The following is a 27600-nucleotide window of genomic DNA, read 5'->3' as shown; positions in this document are numbered from 1 at the left end:
GGGCCTAGGGCCCATGCACCAACTATTACACTAGGGACTATTATATTGTTTGGGGGATTAGTCTGTGGAGCAATTGGGGTCTCCACGGACCCTGCATTTGTTACACAGAAAAAATAACAGTACTATTGTTATTTTATTAGGCAGCACGTCGAAGCTACTGGTTTGTATCTTTTGACTATTGCAGGCAAGACACTTGCACTAGGTCAGTATGCAAGCAGGTTTTTAGCCCCTGTAAAATGCTGTGTAGAATGGACAAATCCTTCTCTGGCTCCTGCAACGCAAGCCGCAGAAACTACGTGACAGTTTAGCTTCTATAGTTCTGTTATCCAGCACTAGAAAAAGCAGTTAAGAAACCTGGGTTAATGGAAGCCTGAATCCTACTCCCTGCTCACTTAATCAAGTACTCCCATCCATTGAGTGCATAACCTTGTACTATGTTGACATGCATCAAGGCCTGTGACACATGTAACTGTATCAGGTGTATAGGGAAAGTTTGCTAAAGACTTCGCAGGAAGTAGGGCCCTGGAAAAATGTGGAGTTTCTGCCTCTTTCCATAGTGACAACCTGGGGCCACGAGGTTCAACTGAAAGTGCCGCCCAAACTCTCGGGTCCCCTGTACAGTGTGGCTAGAGTATAGACCCTGCTGCATCAGCTACAGGGAGGCTATTTGCATCTAAAGTATGCATTGACCCCAGCCCCCTCCTCAAGTGCTCTGCAATGATGGCTTTATGACATGTCTATTATTGTCTTCGTAGTTTATGTAATTTTATTGTATGATATTGGGCACACTATTTAGTGACTTTCTTTGGGTTTGGTGTCTGGTATTGTTTCCAAATGGGTTTTAGTGGGTGCTTTATTGACGTACAGACGTGCATGACAATGGTAGGTATTTTCTAATTTGGGACATGATTAAGCTTTCCAGTATTGATATAGGATGAGAAATAAAAATGTGCAAAACATGTGTTAAAAAAAGTCCCACTAGAAAGCACTAGTGAACAAAGAAGCTGCTCAGATGAGATTTTAGACATATACTACTCTTATCTCTACACCTTGCCGTCACACGCTCAAATTTGTTATGCTCCTTCATTCATTCATGCACCCACTCATTCATCCATCTATGGACTCGCTCATCCATCTATTCCACCATCGTGTATTCCTTCTCTCAACAAACCAATCACAAATGCAAACTCCCCTCTGAGGAAGTAGTTTTAAGTGCTTAAAGCAGACATTTTAACTTGGTCAGTGCTTGTTTTGTTATTGCATACCCTGGAAATGCCATGGCCAAGTATAACAGATGTGGAGTATGTATAACGATATATGTGAAATCACTTATGTTTTTTCATGTTGGTAAAAGTTCATATTCCGTTATACCTTAGCCCAGTGTGCAAGGTGAAAAGAAACCAACTTACGGGATCCTTTGTGGTTTGGTGGACAAAGTTACAGATATATCGTTACAGAAGGTAAGTAACTTGTTCTTTATGAGACATAGGTTAGTTATAGGTTCCTTACCTTAGAATTACCCCCAGGTGTCAGACTGGATCCCTAGAATTTTTTCTTAGCAGTCCCCCTGTGCGTCAGTAGGTGGCGTCGGTCGCCTCAGCGTCCGTTGTCGTGGTCGCTGGGATTACTTCGAGGTGCCTAATTAGATACTGCCCCTGACACGACTTTCCACGCCAGAAGTGCAGAGCCATGAAATATGTTGACCACTGGTGTGCCACAACTAGGGCCCTGTAAGGGAGTCCCTATCCCTTGAAGTCAGTTCGCAGAGCGAGGAGGATGGGTGGGGTGGTAAGGAATCTATAACTAACCTATGTCTCTTACGAGTACATCATTACTGAAGGTAAGTAACTTGTTCATCTGAAAGAGACAGTTAGTTATAGATTCCTTACCTTAGAATAGACACCCCAGCAATACCAACCCCGGAGGAGGGTCTGCGAACCATGTTCACACCAGAAAGTCCTGGAGCACAGAACGGGCAAAATAGCTGTCCCTCCGGACTTGGCTGTCCAGGCAGTAATGTCTGGTGAGCGTGTGCATAGATGCCCACGTTGCCGTCTGGCAGATGTAAAGGAGTGGGACTCCACGTACCAATGCAGTAGTTGCTGCCGTAGCCCTAGTGGAATGAGCATGCAGCCCCACTGGAGTTTTTTTTTCGCTAAAGCATAACAGATTTTAATACAAAGGACAACCCATTGGGAGATGGTACGCTTTTGGAAAGCCCAACCTTTCTTGGTACTCACATAGCCAACGAAGAGTTGATCATCCACCCGGAAATCTTTGGTGTGGTCAAGGTAGAAGGACAGCGCATGTTAAGGGTTCAGATGGTGGAATCTCTCCTCCTCCTTGAAAGGAGGCTGTAAAAAGGTGGGCACAGTGATCATTTGTCGTATGTTAAAAAGTGTAACCACTTTAGGAAGGAACCAGGGTCTCGTCCTAAGCACCACTTTGTCCGGATGCACATAGAAGAAAGGGGTTTAGAAGAAAGAGTCTGAAGCTCCGAGCAGAGGTGATGGCAACAAGAAAATCAGTTTTCTAGGTTAGGAGCCTGAGAGGACAGTTGTGAAGAGGCTTGAAGGGAGCACACATAAGATAAGTTAAAACGAGATTCAAATCCCACTGGGGCATTATGAAAGGAAATGGAGGAAAGAGATGAATAATGCCCTTAAAGAATCTGCTTACAATTGGAGACTTGAATAAAGAGGGCTGATGTGGTAGCTGAAGGAAAGCAGAAATAGCTGCAAGAAAGCCTTTTAGAGTGTCCAGAGCAGAGCCCTGCTGGCCCAAATTAAGTATGAACAAAAGAACCTCCGAATGAGGGGCAGAGAGGATCCATAGCCTTTCCTGTGCACCATGGAACAAACTTTTTACATCTACAGGCGTATACAGTTTTCGTGGAGGGGCGACTGGCTGCCAAGATGACGTTACAGACTGAGGGCGGAAGGTCAAAAGCTGTCAACTGTTGCCGCTCAATCTCCACGCAAGGAGGTGGAGACTGGACAGGTTCGGGTGGAGGACCGTCCCCAGCTGCTGTGACAGAAGATCCTGCGGAAGGGGCAGTCTGATCAGAGGATCGATGGCCATGCTCAGGAGCTCGGGGTACCAGACACTTCGTGCCCAGTCCGGAGCCACAAGAATGACTTGGGACCTGTCGCGCTTGATCTTCAGTACTAGGGGCAGAAGTGGAACAGGCGGAAAGGAGTACAGGAGGCAGCAACTCCACTCGCGACGAAAGGCGTCGCCAAGCGAGTGCCGCCTTGGCAACTCCAATGCACAAAACTGCTGACATTGTGCGTTCTCTTCATTGTCGAACAGATCTAACCAAGGCTCTCCCCATCGCTGAAAGAGACCTTGCACCACCACCGAGTGAAGATGCCATTCGTGATCTACCATGCACCAACAGCTGAGTCCGTCCACCCTGGCGTTCAGGTAACCTGCCAGGTGTTGAGCAGCCAGGGTCTTACCCTGATGTTCCAGCCGTGTCCAAAGGCGAAGAGCCTCTTGACATAGGGTCCACGACCCCACCCCGCCTTGTTTGTTGCAATACCACATGGCGGTGGTGTTGTCTGTGAACACCTGCACTACCTTCCCCTTGAGGGAGGGAAGGATTATCTTCAGTGCCAGGCGGATCGCCCAAAGCTCCAACAGGTTGATGTGGAGCCCGGACTCTGCCTGAGACCAGATCCTCTTATCTCCGCCTCTCCCAGATGGCCGCCCCATCCCAGGAGTGATCCATCAGTCACCACCGTGAGTTCTGGTTGGGAAAGGGAGAAGGATCTGCCTCTCCTGTCCTGGTCTGTTAACCACCACTGCAGTTGTTGTGCAGTTACCTCCGAGATCTATGTAGGCACCACAACGTCATCCTGGTGACCGTGACGCCGACGACAGACGCAGAGTCGACCGACGCCACCTACCGACACGCAGGGGTACTGCTAGGAAAAAATTCTCCAGATCCAGTCTGACGCCTGAGGGTAATTCTAAGGTGAAGAATCTATAACTAACTATATCTTTCAGATAGTTCATTTCTGCTCCTGTGGACATTTCCCCCCCCCCCCCCCAAATTATTTTAACTACATGATGTGGGATACTTCAGGGCAAAATAGACCATGGAGGCAGTTTAGATATGTCATGATCACCTCCGGAGAGGTAAGGGTTTCAAGGATCTGTATGGCAGATGGGAGCCTTTACTCAATTTAGATGGTACTGCTTTCATCAGCCTGGGAAGAAAGAGGCTCAGTGGACCCCCTGGGTTTAACACCATGGGTCCAGCAGAGATCTCTACAGTGTATGCTTTGTGGTTTCAAATTTCCAGATATAGCCCTTTCAAGAGACACAGAATGATGCAATTTCTAAGTCAGTTGTGCTGATAATGTTTCTTACTGATGCCAATCCATTGACTTGCACCCCGGTTTTACTTTCTGTAAACCCCACAGCCTTCCTTTTTAGAAGTACTGCTAAAGTCTTATTGGAACTCGACTTATGTCAACAGACCCGCAGCCTCAATTACAGTGTAACACCATGTGCGAACCTCTGTTGGCTGGCGGTAGACTTGCAGTTTTTAGTCTCTATGCAGTCTCAAGTGAAGACATTAAAAATAAGCATTGGCAAATACAGAATAACCACAAAGCATTGCTTGCTAGCACTAATCACTGACATATATTTTGTATTTGTCCTATAAAATACTTACGCATTTAATGACCATGTCCAATGTACGTACTGGGTCTCTTGCATGTGGTCGCCAGAATATTTGTTTGTAACATATGCATCATGCTTGTAACTTGCAGTCTGTGCGATGAAGTATTAATTTTTTCAATTTTGGATTCAGTTTTGGTGTGTAGCGCCTTGATGAAAGAATGTTAAGATTATTTGGAAGATCTCTTAATAAAAAGGTCTGTCGACTATTTGCAAAGAAAATATAGTCTAAAGTGTCTGTATTTAACATTTAGGGCAATGGAGAAAATTTGTATTGCTGTGAAACGGCGCACTTTGTTGTACCAGGTCAGACATGTGGTATACAGTAAGGCATCGGGTTTGTCGACGGGAAAATTCTGAACATGGGACAAATAACATAGCCATGTGCTTCCAGGAACTAAATATACCCAACGTAACATTGACTCAGTGTCTGCTCACTTATGGTACCAACCTGAATCCGACAATTCAATAAAATGTTATGAAGGCGGATGTACAGCCTGGATTGACATACCTTTGGTGGTCAGTGGGATTACTTGTTGTTGCCCTGATAGCCACAGTTCACAAAACATAGGGCTCTGCTTCTGTGTTCTGGACTCCGTTGTACTGTGGGTTGCACTGAATGAAACAGCAGCTGAGGTCTCTAATGGCTGTTCAGATAAAAGTTAATGTAGGCAAGTTAACGCACAAATGCTGGTTGACAGCAAGCTGCTGTTGGAAGCTGAGAAGGGCAGGCAGAGCATCACAAGTCAACGGGCCCCCACAGAGTACCTGTGTGAAGGGGTGGTTGAGCAAGGGTTGACAATAGTTAAACAAACAAGCATTTGCAATGCAATGGGTCTCGCAATTACGCGAATTTGAGCTATTGGCATTGTAAATGACAGTGCTTTTATTTAGGTTTTAAAACATAAATAAAAGGCATTGTCATATGCAATACTAATAGCTTAAACTCTCGCAAATGCGAGACCTATTGCATTGTTAGAATTAGAAGGACTGGATCCTATCCCCCTCCCTTGGTCAGACCACTTTTTAATCCCTTTTTCATGGTACCCTCCCTCCACGCATACCCACCTACTGTCGTCCCGCACCTTGGCTCGCCACTGGCCCATGCTTAACATTAAGGATTGGACCAGTGAACTGGAACGGACCTTACCTACTCACGACTCAGATCCCGCAACTGCCAATAGAAAGCTCTGCGCATGGATAGAAAGCTCACTAAACGCAGTACTTCCTCGCAAAAACAGCTTACAAAAAGTCGGACCCAACAAATCTCCCTGGTTCACCCCCGACCTCCGCAAACTGAAACAGCAATGTAAAAAAATTAGAACGAGCTTGGAGAAAAGACTTCTCAAGTGAAAAAAAAAATAGCCTATAGAGCATCCATTACATCCTATAAAGCAGCACTCAGAGTAACACAGACCACCTACTAAGAGAAAAAAATTCAAGCATCTTCCAACTCCCCCAAAGAAATATTTCGTATCGTAAAAAAACTCTTACGAATTCCCGATTCCTCAAACCCCCCGCCCCCCTTGCCGTCGACCCTACCGGCTGTGGAAAAGCAGCCAGTTACTGTCGAACGCCCAGGCTGTTGGCGCAAGGACGCCTCTAATTTCCCATAGCAAATAGTTACCAAATAAAGAGACAGGCGCTGGAAGCTGGAACGCAAGAACAGGGTTTATTTCTCATGAGGAGAGCCTGTCATTTCGGACACGCACACAGAATGTCTTCGGGAGGTGCTCTAACCACATCTCTGAGGCCTGGCCTCTTATACACAGGTTTATTGCTTTATTACACGTGACACATTTTTGTTAAGACTTTGATGTACGGAAAGACATCCTTGGAATCCCCACTTCAAGCTCGTTCCCACACATATCTACAGTAAGTGATGGCTATTCCACAGCAGGATACTCTGTCGATTCCCGGAACGGGGTATCTGATCGGATCGCACGGGGTGGGAGGACTTTGATTAGTCGGAGATCCTTTGAATCGGGGCAACTGCTTACAGGAAGGGGGCCAATAAATGTTGTAGACTTGTAAATGGCAGCTGCAGGACCAGGTGGTGGCTTGGGAGCGGGGCAGGGCAGAGGAAGGGGGTTCATCAAAGGACGGGGAGGTGCTGGCCCCGGGGGGGGGGTTTTTTCGCTTCCGAGGTAGGGTCGCGCTGGGGAGGGGTGTATGGTCAATGCACGAGAGAGCGGGGGGGGGTGTTCGCAGCGCCAAGGGAACGCGCTGGTGATCGTCGAGGGGCAGAGGGGCCATGGCGCTTTCAAAATGGCTACTGCTTAAGTGAGCGTACGGGCCTGAGAGGGGACAAGGTGGCGCCGATGATGTTGACATCGCAAACCAGATTTTAACACGGCCGTCACTGTGAAGACCTGGCAGGCTTCTTTTCCACAAAAATTTAAAACATCCTCAATCTTCTCCCACCTATTAAAACTGATCAAATGCCCGAATTAGAACCTCAGAACAATACCAGTCGTCTCAAAGCATATGCCCCTCTCTCTGAGGAACTCCTCCCTCACATCTTAGACTAAAAAAAAAGTGGCTCCCCAAGCGACCCCGCTCCCTTCAATATTCTGAAACTGGCAATGCTCACTATTATCACTCCTGTTGCCAATTTAGTCAATGCCTCCTTAGCCTCAGGTATAGTCCCGCGGGACTGGAAAAATGCTATGGTAAGGGCATTTTCAAAGACACCCCACCTGGATCCCTCGGAATTGGGCAACTATCGCCCCATTTCACTACTCCCCGGCATCAGCAAGGTTGCAGAAAAACAAGTCAACCATGCACTTTTCGCCCACCTTGAAACCTTCAATCTGCTCCACTCCTCCCAGACCGGCTTTCGCCCTGGCCAGGGCACTGAAACTGCACTAATAGCGGTGGTGGAGGAGTCACGAAAGATTCTCGATGCTGGAGGATCCTCAGCTATCCTCCTCCTAGACCTAAGTGCAGCCTTTGACACGGTGAACCACCGTATTTTGATACACCGTCTCAAAAATGTGGGAGTGTCAGGCAAAGCCCTGTCTTGGTTGGAATCATTCCTGGAAGAAAGATTCTTCCAGGTATTTGAAGGCAACATCCGGTCCCAACCAGTACCCCTCCAATGCGGGGTACCTCAGGGCTCCTCCTTGAGCCCCACTCTTTTTAATGTGTACTTGTCCCCACTAGCACAGATAGTTGCTCCTTTTGGAATCCAACTGGTCACCTACGCAGATGACACCCAGCTCATTGTGGCCCTGAACCAGGAAGAGCAGTCATCAACAAATCTCTGCTCATGTCTTAAAGAAGTCACCAGCTGGATGAGCTCCTCTCACCTCAAGCTTAACGGTGATAAAACCGAGCTCATGCTGCTGGGTAATCAAGAAAGCCTCAATCCCAACAATTCGTGGCCACCATGTATGGGGCCCGCACCATCACCCAAACAGGAAATAAAAAGCTTGGGCATATGGCTTGACCATGACCTCACTTTCAGAACTCAAGCAAGAAAAACGGCCGCCACCTGCTATGGTATGCTTCGTACCATACAGAAAGTACTCCCTCTTCTGCCTGCCCATTCCAGAAAGCTTTTGGTTCAAGCGCTCGTCCTTTCCAGGCTGGACTATGGCAATGCCCTTTATCTGGGCGCACCTAGCTCAGTCATCTCCAAACTCCAGGTTGTCCAAAACTCGGCTGCCAGGCTACTCACAGGCATTAATAACCGCTGCTCAGCCAAGCCTGCCCTGAAGACACTCCACTGGCTCCCGATACAAGAGAGAATACACTTTAAGGCCCTCTGTATCGCACACAAAATCCTTCATAACAAAGGCCCCCCCCATCATCAAAAACTAAATGAAATCTTACAAAGCCACCAGAAGTCTCCGCTCAGACCAACTTTATCTAGCAGAGGTCCCCAGAATCAGAAGGGCTCGGTCAGGAGGTCGCCTTCTTTCCTACAACGCCTCGAGACTCTGCAATACCCTTCCTCTCTCCATTCTCAAGGAAGTTAATCATCTGTCATTCCGCAAACAACTGAAGACCTGGCTATTTCCATAACTCCGCCTTCTCCTTGACTCCTATCCGCAGCGCTGGGATGCCTTCGGGTAGCCATGCGCTATACAAGAATATTTTCATTCATTCATTGTAAATGCTTGTTTTTGGGAAGATAATGGGGGTCCTGTCTGTGTGGTGTGATATGTAGTTAAATGAAGGGTGCTCGTGGAAAGGCCTGCACTCAAAGGCCATTTGGGTGAAACCTTGACTAGAAAAAGAGAGGATTTCTGGTGGCACTATATGGGCTCTCGGATTTCTAATTTGGTTATGAAATGCTCGCTCTGTATCAACTCAGAGAAGTGCTTACACTAATTCATACTTAAAATCAGATACTGTTTCCCCAGGGGCACTTTGGAGAAAATATCTTTGGATTAACGTGGGCCACATGTGAGAGCCATGTGATCTGGGCAATCAAAGCATGCTATTGTCATGATAGATAATGTTTCCAAAGGGGCTGAAATCAAGTGCATTTCTCAGCCCACGACAAATTCTGTGATTGAATGTTTGGATTTGTGACTTAAAATAGAAAGAAAGTGGACAGTAAAAAATAATAACTGAATAGCAATGTGTAAACTGGCGATCATTCCAAAAACATTATCGAACCACACAGTCTAACCTGTGTAGCATTCTCCCCATGTAGGGCAAACACTTCAACGGCCCACGTAGGGTAGCACACACTATATAAATGTTACGAAACAATAGTTATACATGTTGCAGATCAGACTTGGTGCATATTATAGAAAGGACACAACACTAACAAGGTAGTTCATTACAAAATAATTGGGTACCGTGAACCTTATAAAGCGACTTTGTTACTGATCGTCCGACTTTGGTGCCAAGTCGAGAACTTTACCGTCCTATAGTACATATAAAAAAATAAGCTTTAAGCACTATTTATGTTGTTTAGTACGGTAGTAAGGTACATACACCTAGCTACAACACAAAGCATTTCTTTTTGGGGGAAATTAAGAGCCTGGCAGATACAGAAGTGAGTTAACACGAAAGAGCTTTATGCCATTAACAGGAAAGAGCTTTATGCCATTTCGAAATAGTGCAGACTCGTTTCATCAGTTGCAGCTTTCACAGAAAGCTGCAAGCACACTTACAATCCGACAGTCTGGACCGTAGCAGTGTTGCCAGATTTTGAGACCCGTCCCAAGCCCAAAGACCCTTAAATATAAGCCCAAATTCAGCCCAACGCAGACCAGTTTCAGCCCAAAAACAAGCCAAAAGTCGAAACTCTCACATTTTGCTAGAGTAGTCTTCAGAAAACATTTTAAGGGCGTATATAAATTTTATCCAATATACAGATAGTGGGGGAAGTTAACTGGGCACCTGTGTTAATAACTACTAATTTTCAAGACCAGTCGCCACTTTGACTTTTCATCTTGTAGTTCTGTCACCACAGAACCAAACCTGAACCTGGCATTCATGAATTACGTCTAGCTAGATACACATACATTAATACATCCACGCATGAAACATAAACTCACAAAACTTAGCTTAGCTACAGCTGTCCGAGAGGGAAGCTTTAGAGGTCCCACAAGGGTTGGGACTGCTGCCTTCCCTCATTGGCTGATTGGAAGGCAGTAGTCCCAACCTTATCACAGAGTGAGATGGGGTCAGTGAGACTTCTGACCTCACCCCACTCTGTGACTAGGTGCCACTGTGACACTCTGCCCTTTGTACTTCAGGGCTTAAAACTGAAGCGCCCAGCTCCGAGTCAATCAGTGGCACTCCCCTTCATCACAAGGGGAGGACCTCGAAGCATTTCTGCCAGACTGAGGTCACACACAGGGCTGTGAAAATTCTCAGCCTGGCAAAGCTCAGGCAGCCAGGAGTCTGCACATTTAGCACATGTCCAGCTCCTGCCTGTGTGACCTGAACAAGAGGAGCGTCTGTAAGGCTGGCCTTTGTTCCGCCCCAGCACCCATTGATTTTGATGCTGCCCCCCTATTTACATGGGTGACGTAAATAGGAGGCAGTGCCAAAATTAGGACCAGGGGAAAAAATTGACTTTACATGGCAAAACAAAGAGAAATGCTTAATTTCTCCTCGTTTTTTGCTGTTTCTATGTGTGCTGCACTGTGCAGCACACATAAACAGCAAACTGCCATGAATGATTGTTCATGTGCAGGAAGGTGTCCCTTCCATAAACAATCATTTCAAAACAGATGATTTTCAACTTCTATGTGTGCTGCACACATGCAGGACACACAGAAGTTACATTTCGCCATTCTGGATTGTTTATGTACAGGAAGAGAAACATTCCTGCACATAAACAATCATTCCCTCCACGCTAGCACCCTTGTACTATGGTGCAAGGGTGCCTGCATTGGTGCTAGGCAGCAGATTTTAGCGCCAGTGCTAGGGAAAACGCAGGGATGTGCTGTACCATTGTAAATACGGCGCACCCGTGCATTTTCAGAAAAGCGGAGCATGGCATTAGCAATGTTTGCTTAATGCCACGCGTCGCCATTCCCTTGTTAATATGCCCCTTAGTTAGGTGTGCGTGCAAATCCTGCATTGCCGATCCCTGGTGAGTTGCACTACTCCTGCTGAAACAAGGCCAATGAAGGTATCAATGGGTGAGGCGGACTGGCCTCAAGGGTCCTGTGACCTTAGTAACTGAGTCACTGTTGTTCTAGGATGTGCTGCTTTGTAGGCCTGCCTGCAAGAAGACTGGAGGTGAACTTCAGTATTGATTGTGGTGGCCAGGCCTTCAAGGTGCTAAGACACCAGGGCTTCTAAGGTCTAGCTGGGGCTTCTAAGGTCTACCATGGGAATGTGCTCCCTCAGGAGAGTGGTCTGGTGGACTGTTCATGAAGGCTGAACCTGGTTCCCCAGTACCAAATTCGGCAGCTCTGGCGTAGTGCCACATCCTTTCCCCCAATGAACACCATACTGTCCCACTGAGAGACACCCGCACTGTCTTCAGCTACAACCCAATTGTGCCCTGCTATATATACTTAGATGCGACTCAATTCATATTATGCCCAAGAATAATATGCTGCCTGAAAAAAAAAAAAGTTACTTCCTGGACAAAGCAAACCCTCATATGGATGCAAGATTGAAGCATGTAAAATGTAAGTTGAACAACATGGTTACCTTAACACTATTACTCATTATTCAGAAATCAAGAGTGTTTTTGCCTGAACTTTAAGCACCACTACAGATCCCTGGAGGGACCAGTTTGACTGTCCATTGCTTATATCCTTATGAACCGTATGGTTTAAAAAGACTACTTTCCTGAACACAGAGCAGTGGTACGCATTGTATAAACTAAAATAAGGAAAAAAGCGGATAAGGATCCCATTAATCGGTTTCCACTCCACCCATCAACCAGGTATTGCAGTACCTCAAGGAATGGTGCACTTCACCACCCAGGGAAAACAATGCTGTTCAAAGAAAGAGGAGAAAACAAAAGTAGTGCTTCGCTGGCTAACTCTGTAAAGTGGCACTACTGTGTTTGGGTGCTAATAAAGCTAATCTGGCCACTTTGTGAATGCTCTGTAATGCTTTAGTTAATTATTTTTCGTATTTTGAACCCAGAGAGTGCAAATAAGATGATCTGAAGGACAGAGTTCGAAACATATGGGTAAGGATGGGTGGATGTCAGGCAGTGGAATAAATTTATAGTCTTTTTACATAGCTACCACATAAGCTAGTAAGAGGTTTGAGTTAGAAGAGCTTACTCAGTTTAGTATGCATACATTTCGGGATTAGAATTGAGGTGTTCTGATGTTTATTTCTACAAGTCGAGGACTCTCATTTTGAATCTCCTCCACAGGCACCTGGCATCAGTTTCTTTCTACACCCCTTAAAGGATATCTAAAGTGCTCTGCTCAGAACTTTCAAAATGTATGTTTTGCAATATTTTTGGAAAGATGTCTCCCCGCAAACATTTCAGGATTTAAACCACATTGATCCGTTCTCAAGCAGATGTTGCTTTTTGTCTGCCTGTAGTGCAAAGTTCTGCAAGAAATGTGGCCTCAAGCAAACTAAGGCCATCCAGGAGCAAGTGGCCCTAGGCTGCACTTTGGAACAGAAAAAATGGCAGATTCACTTCAACAAGTGTTTTTCTTTTTTTAGATCAATTTCACAAGGGAACGAATGAAGGAAAGTAGAAGAAACAGACGATTAGATAAGTTTATTGAAGCATGGTTTCAGCGAGAGAGAAAGAGGGGGCAGCTGACAGTGGCAGAGCAGGAAAAGTGGACATTTCAACCACTAAATTAATCCTACCTTAATACACTGGCACCTAAAGACCCACAGCAATAGAAGCAGGCTGCAAGATCGGCCACCAAGAAAGTCCTTGCTGCTCCTGACTCCAAGTACGGTGCGCGCCAAAAAAAGACGCAAATGGAATTTTTTTTTTTTAAAATGACAGGCCTGCCCCGTCACAAAACGATTGGTCCATTTTTTTCTGGGGGCAGGCCATCAACAAGAAGCAGGGCCGTCATTGTGAGAAGTTGGCCTGGTATATGCTGTCCACTAATTAAAGTGGGCACCTTGCACCAGTCCAAACGACCCTTATTGATGATTAGGTTAAAGACAACCTTTATAGAAAGCTATCCTAGTGGTAGCTGTGGAGAGCAGCCTTCAGGCTAAGTCTCGAAGGAATACAAAGCAGCTTGTTTTACCAGATCAGAACCTCCTGAATGACCAAATGAAAGGAGACCCACACAAGAGATATATCAAATATATGTATTTATTACTAAACACTCTCTACTAACCTCTTTATGAGATTAGAGCACAAAGCACACAATGTTAAATCAATATAAAGATCGTAAATAGCACAATACACAGCGGGCTTCAGGGGGAGACCGAACCATATATTAAGAAAGTGGTATAACAACCACGACTTAACTAGACGCAGTACCTAGAGCACATAGAATCACTTGGACCCCAAGGAACCACCCAAAGCAGTGACACAGGGGACCCACGGAGGACGGGTGCAGTGTGAACACAGACGCGAGCTCCGTACAACTCTATGGGAAAGTTGCGGTTGGAAAATTACAGTTTAAGGACACTTTGGAGAGGACTTCAAGCAAACCCTTTGGAACATAGAAGGTTCTAAGGCCAGCACCCTTGTCACTACCGAGGTACTCATGTTACCTATCCCAGAGGAGCTGGGTGCATAGGGGTCAAATGGTGTTGGAAACCCTCGTCGTTTTCAATGGTGTGACACGAGAAAGTGCTGCTGCCGGGAAGATGAATTGTCAGGTGGAACCCAAGCCTGGATCCAAGGTGAGAAGAACCTGAAAGCAGAGGGGACAGAGTCTGGGTCTCTTCAGAGTGACCAGGGGCACGATAGACGAATGCCCACCGATATAGGGTGCTTCAGGTGAGAAGATTGGATGCTTGACTCTGCAGCCACAGCGACCAGGAGACGTCGACCAAAGTCTGGAAGTGACCTGTCCCACGAAGGATGTCGAGTGCTGGGGGGGGAGGGGAGGGGAGAGGAGGGGGGGGGGGCAGTGTCCACATCGAACACCAACAAGCCTTGGCAACTGCAACCCACGCGGGCAGAGGAAACGGGTTACGCTGAGGACTAGCAAGTTCCTGGGGACTCTCCAAGCAATGGAGAGTCAGGGCATGTCTGGAGCAACCAGGAAAGCCCAAGGAAAGTCAGTTACCTTCACAGGGACCCACAGGCCAACGGACAAGGGATCGCGAAGGGACCTCGAGCTGAATCCCGAAATACTGCCCCTGGAACACTCGTGGAGTGTAGGCTGGAAATCTTCAATGGAAATACTGCTCGGGGTCAGGACTACACGTGGCCCAAAGCACAGCCTCCGGGATCGTCAAAAAGCATATGCTGCTGCAAAAGTACACGGTGCACAGGGGTTTCGGGTTGCACGGTCCCCACGAGGAATACTGGTCTCAGAATTGATGAGAGGTCAGATCAGCCTCAGGGATGCTCGGGAACCCACCTCCTGTGTTGCAGGAATCTTCAGAGTCCTCAGGAGCTCTGGAGATGCAACCCGGTCAGATGCGTTAAGGTGCCTGCTTCTGCAGGGGAGTAACTACTTTACTCCAAGGGAGATTCTTCAGTCGTCCAGCGAAGTGTAGATCATCGAAGTACTTGGTTTCTGTAGCAGAGTTTAGTCCAGGTAAAATCTGAAGTCCTTTAGTCAGGGTTCCTACTTTATACCCAAGGAAGGGGTGGGACCAATCTGGACACCCACCTTTGGGACGGTCAGGACAGAGGGGTGGCTACACCCATGTCCTTTGTCCAGTTTCGCGCCAGAGCAGGAGCAAATGGCTCCTGCAACCGGTTTGAACTGGACTATGCACAGGGACACCAAATGTGCCCCCAGTGTAGACTTTCAAACACTCTGAGTGCACCCACCCATCCCCAATACACTAAATCCTGTCTGAGAGGTGGTCACACCTCCCTGTGACGGGAAACCTATTGTCAAGCCTTCCCCTGCTCGAGCTTGGCTTGGCAGCAGGATGGCAGACTCGTGTCTGTGGCTGGCAGCATCCATTTTGTGATGCCCAGGTCGAGAAAGCTGGTACCGGGTGTACCGGTGTTTCACATAAGTCCCTCTAGAAGGCTGGAATCATACCTCCCCCGCCAGTTACTGGCGGAGAGGTATGATTCCAAGGTTTTTGACACCAAACACAACATGTTTTGTAAGCAGCCGTTTTAAAGTTAGCATTGAGCGTGAGGTTATAATGCACTTAAATATATATGGATGGCTGCATCACAAAAAACCCCGGAAAATAGGTTCCGAAGGCTGCAGTGGGGCTCTACTCATACAGGGGCACCCTCTCACATAAAACCCAGCACCCTGCCTTCAGGATTGATAAGGCCTGCCATAGGGGTGACTGATAGGTGTGTATGTGCAGTGATTTAGAATAGATACAGTGAGAATAGATACAGTGAACCTATATCTAAGTAAGGGGTGCATGCACTACCTTACACAGGCTGCAGTAGCAGACCTGTGGTGTCAGTTTGAATGGTCTCTCAAGGTTGGCATAATACATGCTTCAGCCCGTGGGAGGCCTCTGGGATACCAATGCCCTGGGTACATGGTGTACTATATACTAGGGACTGATGAGGGTACCCCAGTATCCAATCTGGAGTGTACCTAAAGTACATGCAATCAATTTAGAGGAGAAAGCAGCTAAGCTGGGGTCCTGGATAGCAGGATCCCAGTCAGTCTAAGTCGAAAACAGTAATACATCAGCAAAAAGTGGAGGTAACCATAAGAAGCAGATCCTACTCTCCTAAAGTCATAAGTAGCGCGTTTGCGCTATGAATGATTGACGGCCCTGATTATAACAGATTCCTGTGGGTGCCGCAGGAACCACTAATTTTGCACACACTAGGGCAAATGTCGCCCAATTCCCGCAATGCGCCAGGGTAGTTTTTTCCCTCACAAATGGGAAAAATGTCGCCCCATTGTGCAGGAAAACGCCCAATCTGGCAACACTGGACCCTAGACAAGAGAAAAGTGTGCTGAAGTTCCACAGGCAGCATAAAGCACTAAACAGGCGGGGCCAGGGGTTGGCAGTTGGCCAGTGGGTACTACCATACCGGTGCACGTGACAGTTGGGAGCCCGAGCTGTGACGCTCTCTTGCGCATGCCCCACTGAGTCCAGATCGCCATTTTTAGGCTTGGGCAGGAACAACCTATTGTTCCTTTTGTACAACATAGAATTAAATATTTTTAGACCAATTAAATGTATTCTATGGAAGCTTTGGCACCCTTGGAATAATGGTAGGTACTGTGTGCTGCTTCAAAATGGCTATGAAATCTTCTACAATTGTTTCCTGAGTACCTATAGTTGCTGATTTACAGAAGTTGCATCAGATTGTACTAGCACAGGCTTAGCCCAGTTGGTAAAGCATGAGACTCTTAAATCTCAGGGTCGTGGGTTCGAGCACCATGTTGGGCAGATTAAATTATTTTATTTAGTATTTCTTTAAACAGTTTCCTTAAGGCTCAATACATTGATAAAAGCGCTGTTTTACATGAAATTATTTTTATACTTTTTTTTTTTTTGTTTACTAGTGAAAACGTTGCTTTACCCATGTTCTATTTCGTACAGTATTTTTATGGTATGTTACACTGCTGAAAATGTTTACTTTGAAATTAACTCGTGGTCCACTTTGATTAGCGAACTAAAATACAGGCGATGGGTTTAATATATAATAAATAAAATATGTAGAAAAGTGTAAAGCATCAAGGCCGTATTTATAGTCCAATCACACATTTGATTAAAAGGTAAATCCTGGAAAATACTAATCAGGATATCTTAGGTTTGTCTCCTATTTTAGACAAGCATTTGAATGCAATCGCTGCACTCCTGCTTTAGCTGTAAACATCTTAAGCTAAAGCGCAGGACCCCTGATTGCTTCAAAAGTAAGGAAATGGAAAAACACGTTTTTCTATTTCTTTACTTTTAAATCAATCGCAGCACCAGTGTGGCGACTTCAACCAAAGTAAATAACTATTTTTTTAAAAATTGCAATGCCATAGGCCTTCCATTTAAATGAGAGGCCTATGGCATTGGGAAGAACTGGCCGTCATTGTTCCGGAAGCAAGCTAAGCATATCGTGCCTACAGTAGTAAAAACTCAATAAAGAAAGCAGTGCTTACAGAGTTAAAAAGACATACCGTGTAACAACCGCAGTAAAAGGGTCTGTAGCCATGGTAGGTTACAAATGACGACCAGGCTGTACTAAGGCGGGACTAACAAGCCAATTACTGAATCAGAAGCCTGCATTAACAAAGAAACAGGCCAATTAAAAATGTGGGTGGGGCTTCCCTTACATACTTTACTACAGCAAGTCTTGCAGAGCAGCGCATGTGAGCTGACTCATGCTAGACCTAAAAAAAAATGGCAAAATGGCTGAGGAGTAGGGGGGAGGAAGAGGGGTACTTGAGTGCAATACAGAGTTGAGGGTTGGCAGAATTTGAGGGGTGGGGGAGCAGCACACAATAGGATAGGATAATATTTGTAAAGCGCACTTATACCCGAGGGTGTCAAGGCGCTGGCCAGCAGTGAAAAAGAGCCAAGAGTCCTAAAACCAGCAGTAAATAAGTTTAGCAAACTATCAAAACAGGATGTCAGAAGGCAAAAAGACCAGGGAAATCACGCCAAAAGATACCAGGTCTAACAGCGGCTATTTGTAGAATTTAAGATACTGTTTAGCTGGCTTAACTGGGTCTTTGTAGTAGCCCACACTGCATTGCGGTCTGCCTGAACTTGTGCCTTTGTCCCAGTCTGCAAAAAGAACAATTGATGGACAGAATGCAGAACAATGTCATACATTCATCCCAGTACAGAGATCTGGGCCTAAATCCATCATTTTTTTTGCTCACCATGCCTTTCCAGTTTGGACCCAGCCATATGCAAATCAGTCTTGACCCTGCGCCCAATGGGAACAATCTAGCCCGAACTGCATGGCCAGGTCCTCCCTGGAGTGGAAACAAGCATCCTAAACTAACTAAAGAGGTGTGCTACTGCTAAAAGAGATGGGCCAAATGTACACACCCAACTATGACATGAAAGTCAAACATTATTTTAAAAATATTTTATAAGAGCAGAAGAGAACTTCCCCTACTCTTTAGATACATAAATAGGTTTATATACAAATGTATCTATTGGAAATGTATTTATATTTAGAATTTACAAGCCTAATCGAGTTGGTGTTTTGTGTGCGGTGAGATGGCAGATGAACTGCGGCGCTGCCTTAGGCTTCGCAGACTTTGGCGCGGTGCGAGCAGATGACTTTAATGCCAGGTGCTAAGAGATGCCCTGTAATATAGCCTGAATACGTCGTCCCCTTAGCACTCTCTTTATTGCGGCGTTGCTTTCCCACCTCCCACCCTCATGACAGAAATAACCCTGGAGCGAGGCTGGTCGCCGAAGCCCCTGTGAGCCGGCAGCTGTCTTGGGCGTTCGCGCTGCCTTCAGGAATACCGCACAGACCTGACTCTCGGGCGGAAACAGCCAAGAGAGATCCTTGCAACATGTCAGGGCTGCTTTGTAGAAAGAAGAGGAAGGAAGGCGTAGGTATGGAACGAACCGGTGAAGCGTGTAATACGTGCGTATGGGAATAGACGTGCTTGCGTCCGGGGCAGCCGCGCGCTCCGGTTCCATTTTACTCAATACGAGAGCAGTGGGCTCCGGTACCAGGTCCACAATCCACATGCGGCTCCCTTTTGTTGGGAGGGCGGGGTGGGAGGCACGCAGGCAGCTGAGCTAACAAGTTGTGTGTACGCTAGAGTGTTTTGTGCTGCTTCGTTTAGAGATTTAAACACGGTACGCAATAGATTTCTGGGGCTTGAACTGCTTACATGTGCCTTATTCGTGTGCAGCGTTGTGGGCTTAGTTTAAATATATTTTCGCAGAAAGGAGTTGACACTGGACTTGGGCATTTTTTTTATTGTTAAAAAGAGAAAAAATCCACCCTTATGACAGAATTAGGTGTTAAACTTCTACGTTGAACAAGGTTTTATTTTTAGTTTTGCATATAACACGTGGTCTTGTTTATAAAATAAGTCCAGCGTTACTTATACATTTAGTAAATGGGGACTATTACGAGGTATTGAGTCTCCCATGAGCCCCCTGTAAAGCTGCGACTATCCCAGCTTCATTTGAGTATCATCTAGAATAGACATTTGTCCCTCCTGAAAGGCAGTTAAAGTTCGAATGCATAATTGTATTCATACATTTGCTCTGAATTATTTATTTTGTCGGTCCATGAGGAATTTTTCCCCCACATATTTTGAGATGTACTATGCACTTTCCAACCCTTAGAAACGAATTGAGTAGGTATGTAAACGTTTCCAGGGTGGGAGACGACGAGTCAAATGTCTGTGTATACTCAAACGTGTGCGTGCTCACTCCGTTTTACAGTTTGGTCTATCATGGTGTATTGTTTTGTGTGAGGGCCTCTGTTTACTAGTGCAAGATCAGTTTTTGTGAATGACACGTTTGACTTACACTTTTGATTGATATGCTTTGCATATGTAAGCGTTATTTAGGTGCGTAAACAGCGTTGTGGATCTAGTCTGCAATATTTATCGTAAATGCGCCATTTGAACTGGGCCACTGCTGCATTAAGGCGATTCACGCAAGCTGTGCAAGGGGCCACTAGCCCCTAGGAGCATCCAATATGGGTTTATTTAATTGGTAGTAGGCTTCAAAAAGTACTTTGCCTAGGGTTCTAATGTCCGTCCGGGTTAAGCCTGGGCAGTGAACTCCACTTGCGGAGTTTGCAGCGTTTTCCACACTCCGTGTTACATGGAGCTCAGAGTTCCGGAAAGTTTTTTTACTCGCACGTCAACATCAAGTTGGCGAGCAAGGGAAATTCACCTCCTGGCGAGATTTTTCCTTGTTCGCAATCGCCCAGTTGACGAGCTTGAGTATGGAAAATCAGCCTCCCAGTGAGATTTCTCAACACGGGCGGTCGGTTTTCTCATTGCGAGTGGTTGTGTATGCTCGCGACTGCTCACGTTGAGAAACAGTTCGTTCGCGTTGAGAAAGCTGCCGCTAGAGTAAAAAATCTACTCGAGCACCAGAAAGGAAGCAGCACGTGCTTGCTCTGTGCATGGTGCCATTCGCGATGATTGCACAGTGTGGACAAATACCCAGCGCTGAAAATCACCCAGAACGGCATTTATCCAACACACTCCGCCCCTTGCAGGGCTCCGCGTAGTACGCAGAACTCTGCCCATGCTTAGTCCTGGTCTTGATACCCAGATTTGTATGATCCTCTTTGGTTGACCACCCTGCGGCTGTATTGCACTGTGGAAGGGCTAGCAGTTTGACTGTAAAGTCACCCCTGCAGTAGATTACATGAAGTTTTAGCTTGCAACTAACCACTCATGTTGCTTCCAAATGCTGGTGTCAGAACATGATTGTAATACATCGTAACCAATTACAGCCTTCCTTGTGCACCGTTTCACTCATCGTCTACGATGCTGCGTCTGAATTTATTTACTGTGCACCCAGCACCTAGATAGTAGTTTAGGCCTTTTAAGATTTTCTAATTATTTTTTCCCTTCATCTGGTGTTTCTTGAAGTGATCTTTCTTTAATACGCATGCTAGTGATGTACAAATTTGTGTTGTATTCTTGCTTTTTGCTTAATTTTATGTTTACTATTGGTTTACACTTATGGGAGGACAGGCTTCATGTTTGCCTCCCTCTGCTGTCAGGTGTCACTTCCCCTTATGCATTTATGGGCTCTCTGTTGGCAGATGTTCTGGTAGAACCTCCCTTGTTTATCAATATTTGTGTCCTGACCCAGTGAACCATTGGGCTGTATGGCTTCTGTTATGTTAATGTGTTGGTTTTAAAGATTATGTACAGTTGCAATCTCGGTGGCATCTTGGTACTAGAACTTCACCACCGCTCATACCTGGGCAGGTTTAAACAAAGTAGAAAAGAGTTAAGCATACATCTAAAGGTACAATGATAGTCAATAGTCTTCATCCTGAAGAAGGTTGAAGGAGACTGGACAGCATCTCTTTCCTGAATTGTTGGGGAGTTCCATGGTCTCAGGGCTAGAACAGAGAAGGTTCAGTCAGTCCAACATGTTTTCTGGAGTTGTAGGGCAATTTAGTGCTTATTGGGTACAATTTGAACATGTGCAACTCCACAACAACTTTGTGTTTTCCATGTCACTTCTGGTTGTTATTATGCCTTTAGACACATTTGATTCATTAGTCATTGTAATCCTTTTCGACAGGTGATTTGCTAAGCTTGTAAAGAACTGTGCTCCGTCAATGCTAACACAACCTTTGATCTTTTGAAGTACAATACTATCAAACCGCATTTGTTGAACAGCAATCAATGTAGCAGCAAATGGGTCAGCTCAGTCTGCCATTGACTCAAAAACTAAATGTATGTCTATATTAATCGATATACCTCATATATGGTCATGTCACTCCATTGCAACATTCTGAATAGATCACCCAATTCTGTGACTGCATCAAAGAATATGCCTATATGTTTGACAAGCCACAGAATGTAATAATTGATTTTAGCCAGCATATTTTTTTGCACTCAATATCACTGTTCTTTGAGTCTCAGAAAGATGGCACAACATTTTTACAAAGGGCTTTGTTATTCTAAACAACTCTCCCAGATCTTTCACTTGAGGACACCCAATGTATGTCTAGTATTTTCCAGTTGTCATTAGTCCTACTTCTACCTCTAAAGCACATTCCCCAAAGCTCTTTCTGATTTTTGGCTGAGGCTTGGTAAATTGTGTATAGATTATCGAAAATTAACTTTTAGTTTGTTGAAGCCTGTGACTTCTCTACAAACATCACCCATTGCAAGTTCCTATTTGCAGTTCGCAGAGTGCCATACACACAACTGAGAATATTTTAGTTTATGTAGTGTTGCCACATCAGATTTCCTACCCATAGTGTCTGAAGCTCCCTCTGTTACGTGCTGAATCAAATGCATTTTTAAATATTGGTCTGTAAAACCGTGTGTCTGTAAGCAGGTCTGAAAGAGATCTAAGAATATTTAAAATGCTTATTTTTAATTTATTCTGCAAGATACAGTAAATCAGCGTTGACCTCATTGTAGCAGCAATATGGTTGATTGTGTCAGTATAGCTGTGATCAGAATGTAAGGATCTGCCTATATCTGCACCATACATTTTTTGAACATCTATATCCAAAGGCATATTAGAAAAAGGGTGCTCCGGTTTTGTTTCATATTTGTTCTGAATACACAGCAAGACTTTTCCTGCACTTTGAAGCAATTCTGAATGTATATACAGCAGGTCTATTCATGTACTTCTATTACATTTTTACATTGTACCATGGAATGGTTTTACAGTTCTGCTGTTGTAATAATCAGTGCTTTCAAATAATAAGAGCTATTGTTATGACAAAATATTTTCTGCACATAAATTTGCTACTTTTCTTTTGAAGGAACACAATGGGTTTGACCAAGCAACCCACCCATTCCATTTAAAAAAACACTGGACCTGTTTCTGTTTTAAGATTTGTTTTTCGCCTTCCTGCAAACTTTACTTCCAGGCTTGCCATTGGAAACTAATAGCTGTCGCTACTCTTTACATTCACTTTTGAATTGTTCCCAAGACCAGAAGTCTGGATGATCAATCTGATCTACCACATTTCCAGGGAGGAGTACATGGCTGTGATCCAGCGGCGTACCAACAACAGATACTCCAATACCATATACTCACCTGGGCCCATAAGCACACATACCACAATTGGGTAACCGCTGGAGTCAGTTTGTTAAATAAATTCAAGATTAGTTACCTTTTGTGCCTAACTAATTTTTCACTGATCAAAAAGTTCTTTCCTCTGGTCGATGGGCCATTAGTTGAACTAGTTGATGGTGAAATGACATAAATTAACCCTCCTCAATTATAATGAAATGACCACAGACTCGGGAAAAGTTTAAATCTTTATCTAAATTAATTTCATGTGAACGATTTTGAAAATACAGTGCTGTCACCGTCACTCATAAGAAGGAAGATTCAATTAACCAATCAACACATACTTCAAATTTGCAACGACTTATGCTCAGAAAGGAGAGGACAGAGAGAAAAGAAAATCAACTAATATACCGAATTATAGTTACCAAGGATGGTGTGAAGACCAACCCCCTGGCCAAAGGGCTGGTAAGGGTCCCCTGGGGATAGATCAGGCGACAAAGGCTTCAGGACGGGAATCAGGACAGGATAGATGACCTCTCTAACACCGACAGTTGCGTCGCCCCCCTCTCTGACACTCTTCCTCCTCGAGATTCTTCCGCGATCTTCTTTCTAATCCTAATAATTTAGTTCATGTACCACCCACTAAAGTTGCAATATCGTAAAAATATGAAATCCAATTGGACGAGCAAGGGGGCGGAATGACCATCCCACCATGCTTACATATCACTCTTTTCAGTTAGCCCTTTGTTAACAAACCCATCCCCTTAATTTTTATTCATATTTAATTTTCCCACCCGCATTCACATCTGATTTGCAACAAATGTGTTTATTTGATCATATAGTCTTATACATTCACTGCCGGTTCCCAGGCTTAGGCAGGCTGTGTCCTTGTCCTCTTCTTGACTCACACGTCATTCTCCCGGGCTGACCTTCAACAGGCATGCACAAGAATCATGTGCTCTAGCAGCTCTGGACAGACACGAGAGGCCCAAATGCGCACTAATAAGAGACAAAAAGACATATGTTATTTTCAGAAATAAATGGTTTCACTGTATAACACCCATCTCTACTCTAACCCCCTTTACTTATTAATACTTTCCCCGCATTAGTAAAATAGCCCGGTTTAGTTTCAGCCAAGCAGGTGCCATGCACGGAAGTTTTCAAGACTCCATATTAGTATTTTCTGCTCAAGCGCAAGAATTTCCCTCCAAGCGACAGCTCGTCATACTGTGTAGATGCAGTTGACGCATGCGCAATGAAGATTTGCCGTTTGCAGCCATTTTAGAAATTCGTTTGAGTTACTCACGTTAGTAGACACATATGCAAGCTTCTCTAACCCTCATTTTAATGTGGTGCGCATTAGTTTTACACAGTACGTAATTAATATTCTGTTAGGGAGTTAAATGAGAGGATTGCTTCTGAGCAAGTCTCTTTTCTACGAGTCCTTGCTCCATCAATCCCCTCTCTGAAGGCATTTTGAGCCATCACAAAATTACCCATCCCAATCAGATGCCAACTTTAGCATATCTCATTTCCTTTTCCCTCCTCTTCGTTCTTGTTCTCATCTTTGTTTTTCAAATCTTTCATTCTTTTATATAACTTCCCTTTCATTTCTTCCAGCTGAATTTCTTCATATTTTCTTTTCTTGCCATTTACTTCATATTTTCTTCCTATCCCTTTGTTTCTGCAACATCTATACCATATTATTATTGTTAAAGCTATTAGTGTTATACCAACTAACGGGAAAACGATTTGACCTTAAATACCTTTACCTAAATCAGTAAACCAAGTCCCTATTGATGAAATACTTTTTGTTCCCACACACTGTCAACCTCCAGTGGTTTCAAATCTTTATGAAGTTTTTGTAATATTCTTAATATACCCTCTGATTTCCCTACTTTTATCAGGTATGGAAGTGCAACAATGTTGAACTTTCAGCATTTTACAGACTCCACCCTCTTTTGCCAATAAGATATCAAGCGCAAGTTGGTTTTGTAAAACCATAGACCTAATTGCAACCATCTCTGTATTAATCATCAAGAAACCCCCAGCAGTATCAGTCGAGAGACGATCAACTACTGTTGACAATTTACAGATTCTATGTGAATTTAGAATGACTACCACTGAAGGTATCCATGCACGAAATATGTCGCCTATTATTGCTGAAAAACTAGCTCTTTTTCTTCGTGCTCGTTCATTAGTGTTTTCATTGCTTCCAGTGATTCTTTTTACGTGATAAATTTTCGGAAATAAAATTCCAAAGTAGCAACTTCTGTACCATTGTGCAGGCAGCTTATAGTAAGCATTATTCCCACACACGTAGTATGCCCTAGAAAATACTGGATCAGTTCCCCCTTTTAGTCCCCAACCTTCCAAAATTAGGAAGTTATGTTCACATTCACTGGAACCAATAAATACGTTATTATAATCTGTTTTTAATCAATGGAGGCAGGTTTTCCCTTTCTTCACAAAGTCTAGGGACATCGCAGCATGAGCTTTGCCAGCTGTATAAATTCCCTCTTTCTCAGCCCATGGAGGTACATGGGTTTTCTCTTCAGCAGCTTTTCTTTGGAATTCCTGTCTCCTTTCTTCAACTAAATTCAAAAACACTTTCTCTTCTTCGCGTAATGTACATGTTAAATTATTTTTGTGTGCCTTTACTATATCTATTGACTTCATTGTTAGGAAAAATTCACCCATAAACTGTGCATTTGGACTACTAAGCACTGGATTCATATTCTTTCGAATAGGAATTTCTGAAAATGCTACATCTAAGTTTGAATAATAATATTGAAGTTTTCCTGTTCTATAGAATAGACTTGTCAGTATACTACATGAAATACCATATGTAAAAGGCAAATGATGGTATGTAACTCCCTCTGACACTGAAGCTGGTAATTTCATACAAACGTAACAATCCCTAATCTCCATTGTATCTATGTACTGTAACAACAACTTTGTGAAGACATTTAAAGACGTGTCATTATCTGATACTGTGTAATGTAAATCCATCTCATATGCTACTCTATCTCCTTTCATGGTAGCTATCTTTTCATTAGTATCTGTATCGTTCTTCTTGTCTGTTATCATGAGATAAGGAACTGCTACTGTTAGGAATAGCCATACTATAACCACTAATAAAATGCTACATATGCAAGCCCTACAGCATTTTTGAGTGCAACTTCGTTTTGGTCTCTCAGTAACCCTGTCTTTAGCCATTTTAGTCTAAGAAGATTCCTCTTCTTTTCTTTACTTGTAAATTCAAACCTTGGGTTCTCAAGGAGACCTCACTTTCCCTTCATCAATCTGTGCAGCATTTACTACTTCTTCTGTCTCTTCACTCAAATCCAAATTTTCTAATATTATCTAGGTTCACTCAGAACCTTTGAACTTATTGTTCAGGATTCTCAGTCTTGACTTCTTAGAGTGGTTTTCCCAATCAACCGCTTAGACCGAGTTTGACTAGTAACCTCATTCACTTGCTCAGGTTTTTCATCTGTTTTTCGTAGGTAGTATTTTAATCTCTTGACTCCACCTGGCCAGTTGTCACCTTTTCTGACCCTTTTAACTTGCATTTGCACTTTTACCCTCTTTGTCTTTCTCAAGAGCTCTCTTATTTTTGTTATGTTTTGGCACAATCAGTTCTTCATCTTCTTCAGAGTCACTCTCTATCTGTTCTTGTTCCGGTCTTGTTATTGTGGCTTCATCTGCCTGAATATGTTCTTCTTCTTCTATCTGTTCCCGTTTGGTTCTTTTCCTGACTTGTGCTGTTCAGGTCTTACTACAATTTGTTCTTCTGCTACCTGAACGTGTTCTTCTATTCCTGTCTGTCCCAGCTCAGGTCTTTTGGTGGATCTGCTTACCTGAGTGCGTCGTTCTTTCCCTGTCTGGACCTGCTCAGGGTCTCGAGTAACTGTTAGCTTCTTCCTGAGCGTGTTCTTCTACATCTTTCTGATCCTCACTACTTTCCTGTCTTTCTAATCATGTTCTGCTTCTTGTTTGAATAACAATCTCGGGTATGTCAACCACTGGTATCCAGCCCTCCTAGTCTATTACTCTAGAATCTGTCACTCTAGATTCTTCGACTTCACAACCTTCTGCAGTTTCAACTGATTCAGTCAGTTGCGGTCTTTTCACAATGGGGCCTGAAACTCATTTTGTGTGACTTGCATGAATCCAATTAGGTAAACCTGCACACTTCACTGCTGTAGTAGTGATCAGTATGACTTGATATTGTTCGTCCCACCTGGGTGCTAGGCACGACTTTCTGGTGTGCTTCTTCACTACCACCCAATATCCAGGATTTAAATCGTGCCCCTGTGCTGGCTGCCCGGCAACTGGGTCTTCTCCAACCTGGTGAGAGACAGAACGCACTAGGACAGCCAACCCTTTGCAATAGTCCAATACCAGATCATCAGTTATATTTAGCAGTTTATGTCCAGGAATAAATGCTTGTCTCATTGCCCTTCCCATGAGTATCTCATAGGGGCTCAATCCTGTTTTCCTGACAGGAATACTTCGGAGTCCCATTAACACAAGAGGCAATGCATCTGGCCAACTCAGTGATGTGGATGCACATACTTTACTTAGCCTCGATTTGATTGTGCCATTTAATTGCTCCACCACTCCAGAAGCCTCTGGGCGGTATGCACAGTGCAGTTTTTGTTCAATTTTGAATGCTTCACAGATTAGTGGAATTATTTCATTATTAAA

The 27600-nt window shown here is 44.4% G+C and overlaps 1 protein-coding gene across 7 annotated transcripts in view; it reads left to right on the top strand.

The window, feature by feature from the left end:
• PARVB (parvin beta) overlaps positions 1–27600 on the top strand; it is a 515092-nt gene that overhangs the window by 138554 nt on the left and 348938 nt on the right. Inside the window, exon 1 of one of the 7 annotated variants that reach the window (XM_085652459.1) lies at positions 18574–18750. The exons of the other annotated variants lie outside the window; for them this stretch is intronic. Coding sequence (XP_085508585.1) covers positions 18708–18750 — 43 coding nt within the window. The 5' untranslated portion in view covers positions 18574–18707. Of the gene's footprint in view, positions 1–18573; positions 18751–27600 lie in introns of those variants that run through there. 7 annotated transcript variants of the gene reach the window in all.

This window comes from Triturus cristatus, chromosome 4_1 (genome assembly GCF_964204655.1).
Source record: "Triturus cristatus chromosome 4_1, aTriCri1.1, whole genome shotgun sequence".
Taxonomy (NCBI): Eukaryota; Metazoa; Chordata; class Amphibia; order Caudata; family Salamandridae; genus Triturus; species Triturus cristatus.
The sequence above is the reverse complement of the archived record's forward strand: the minus strand, read 5'-3'. Positions and strand labels throughout refer to the sequence as shown.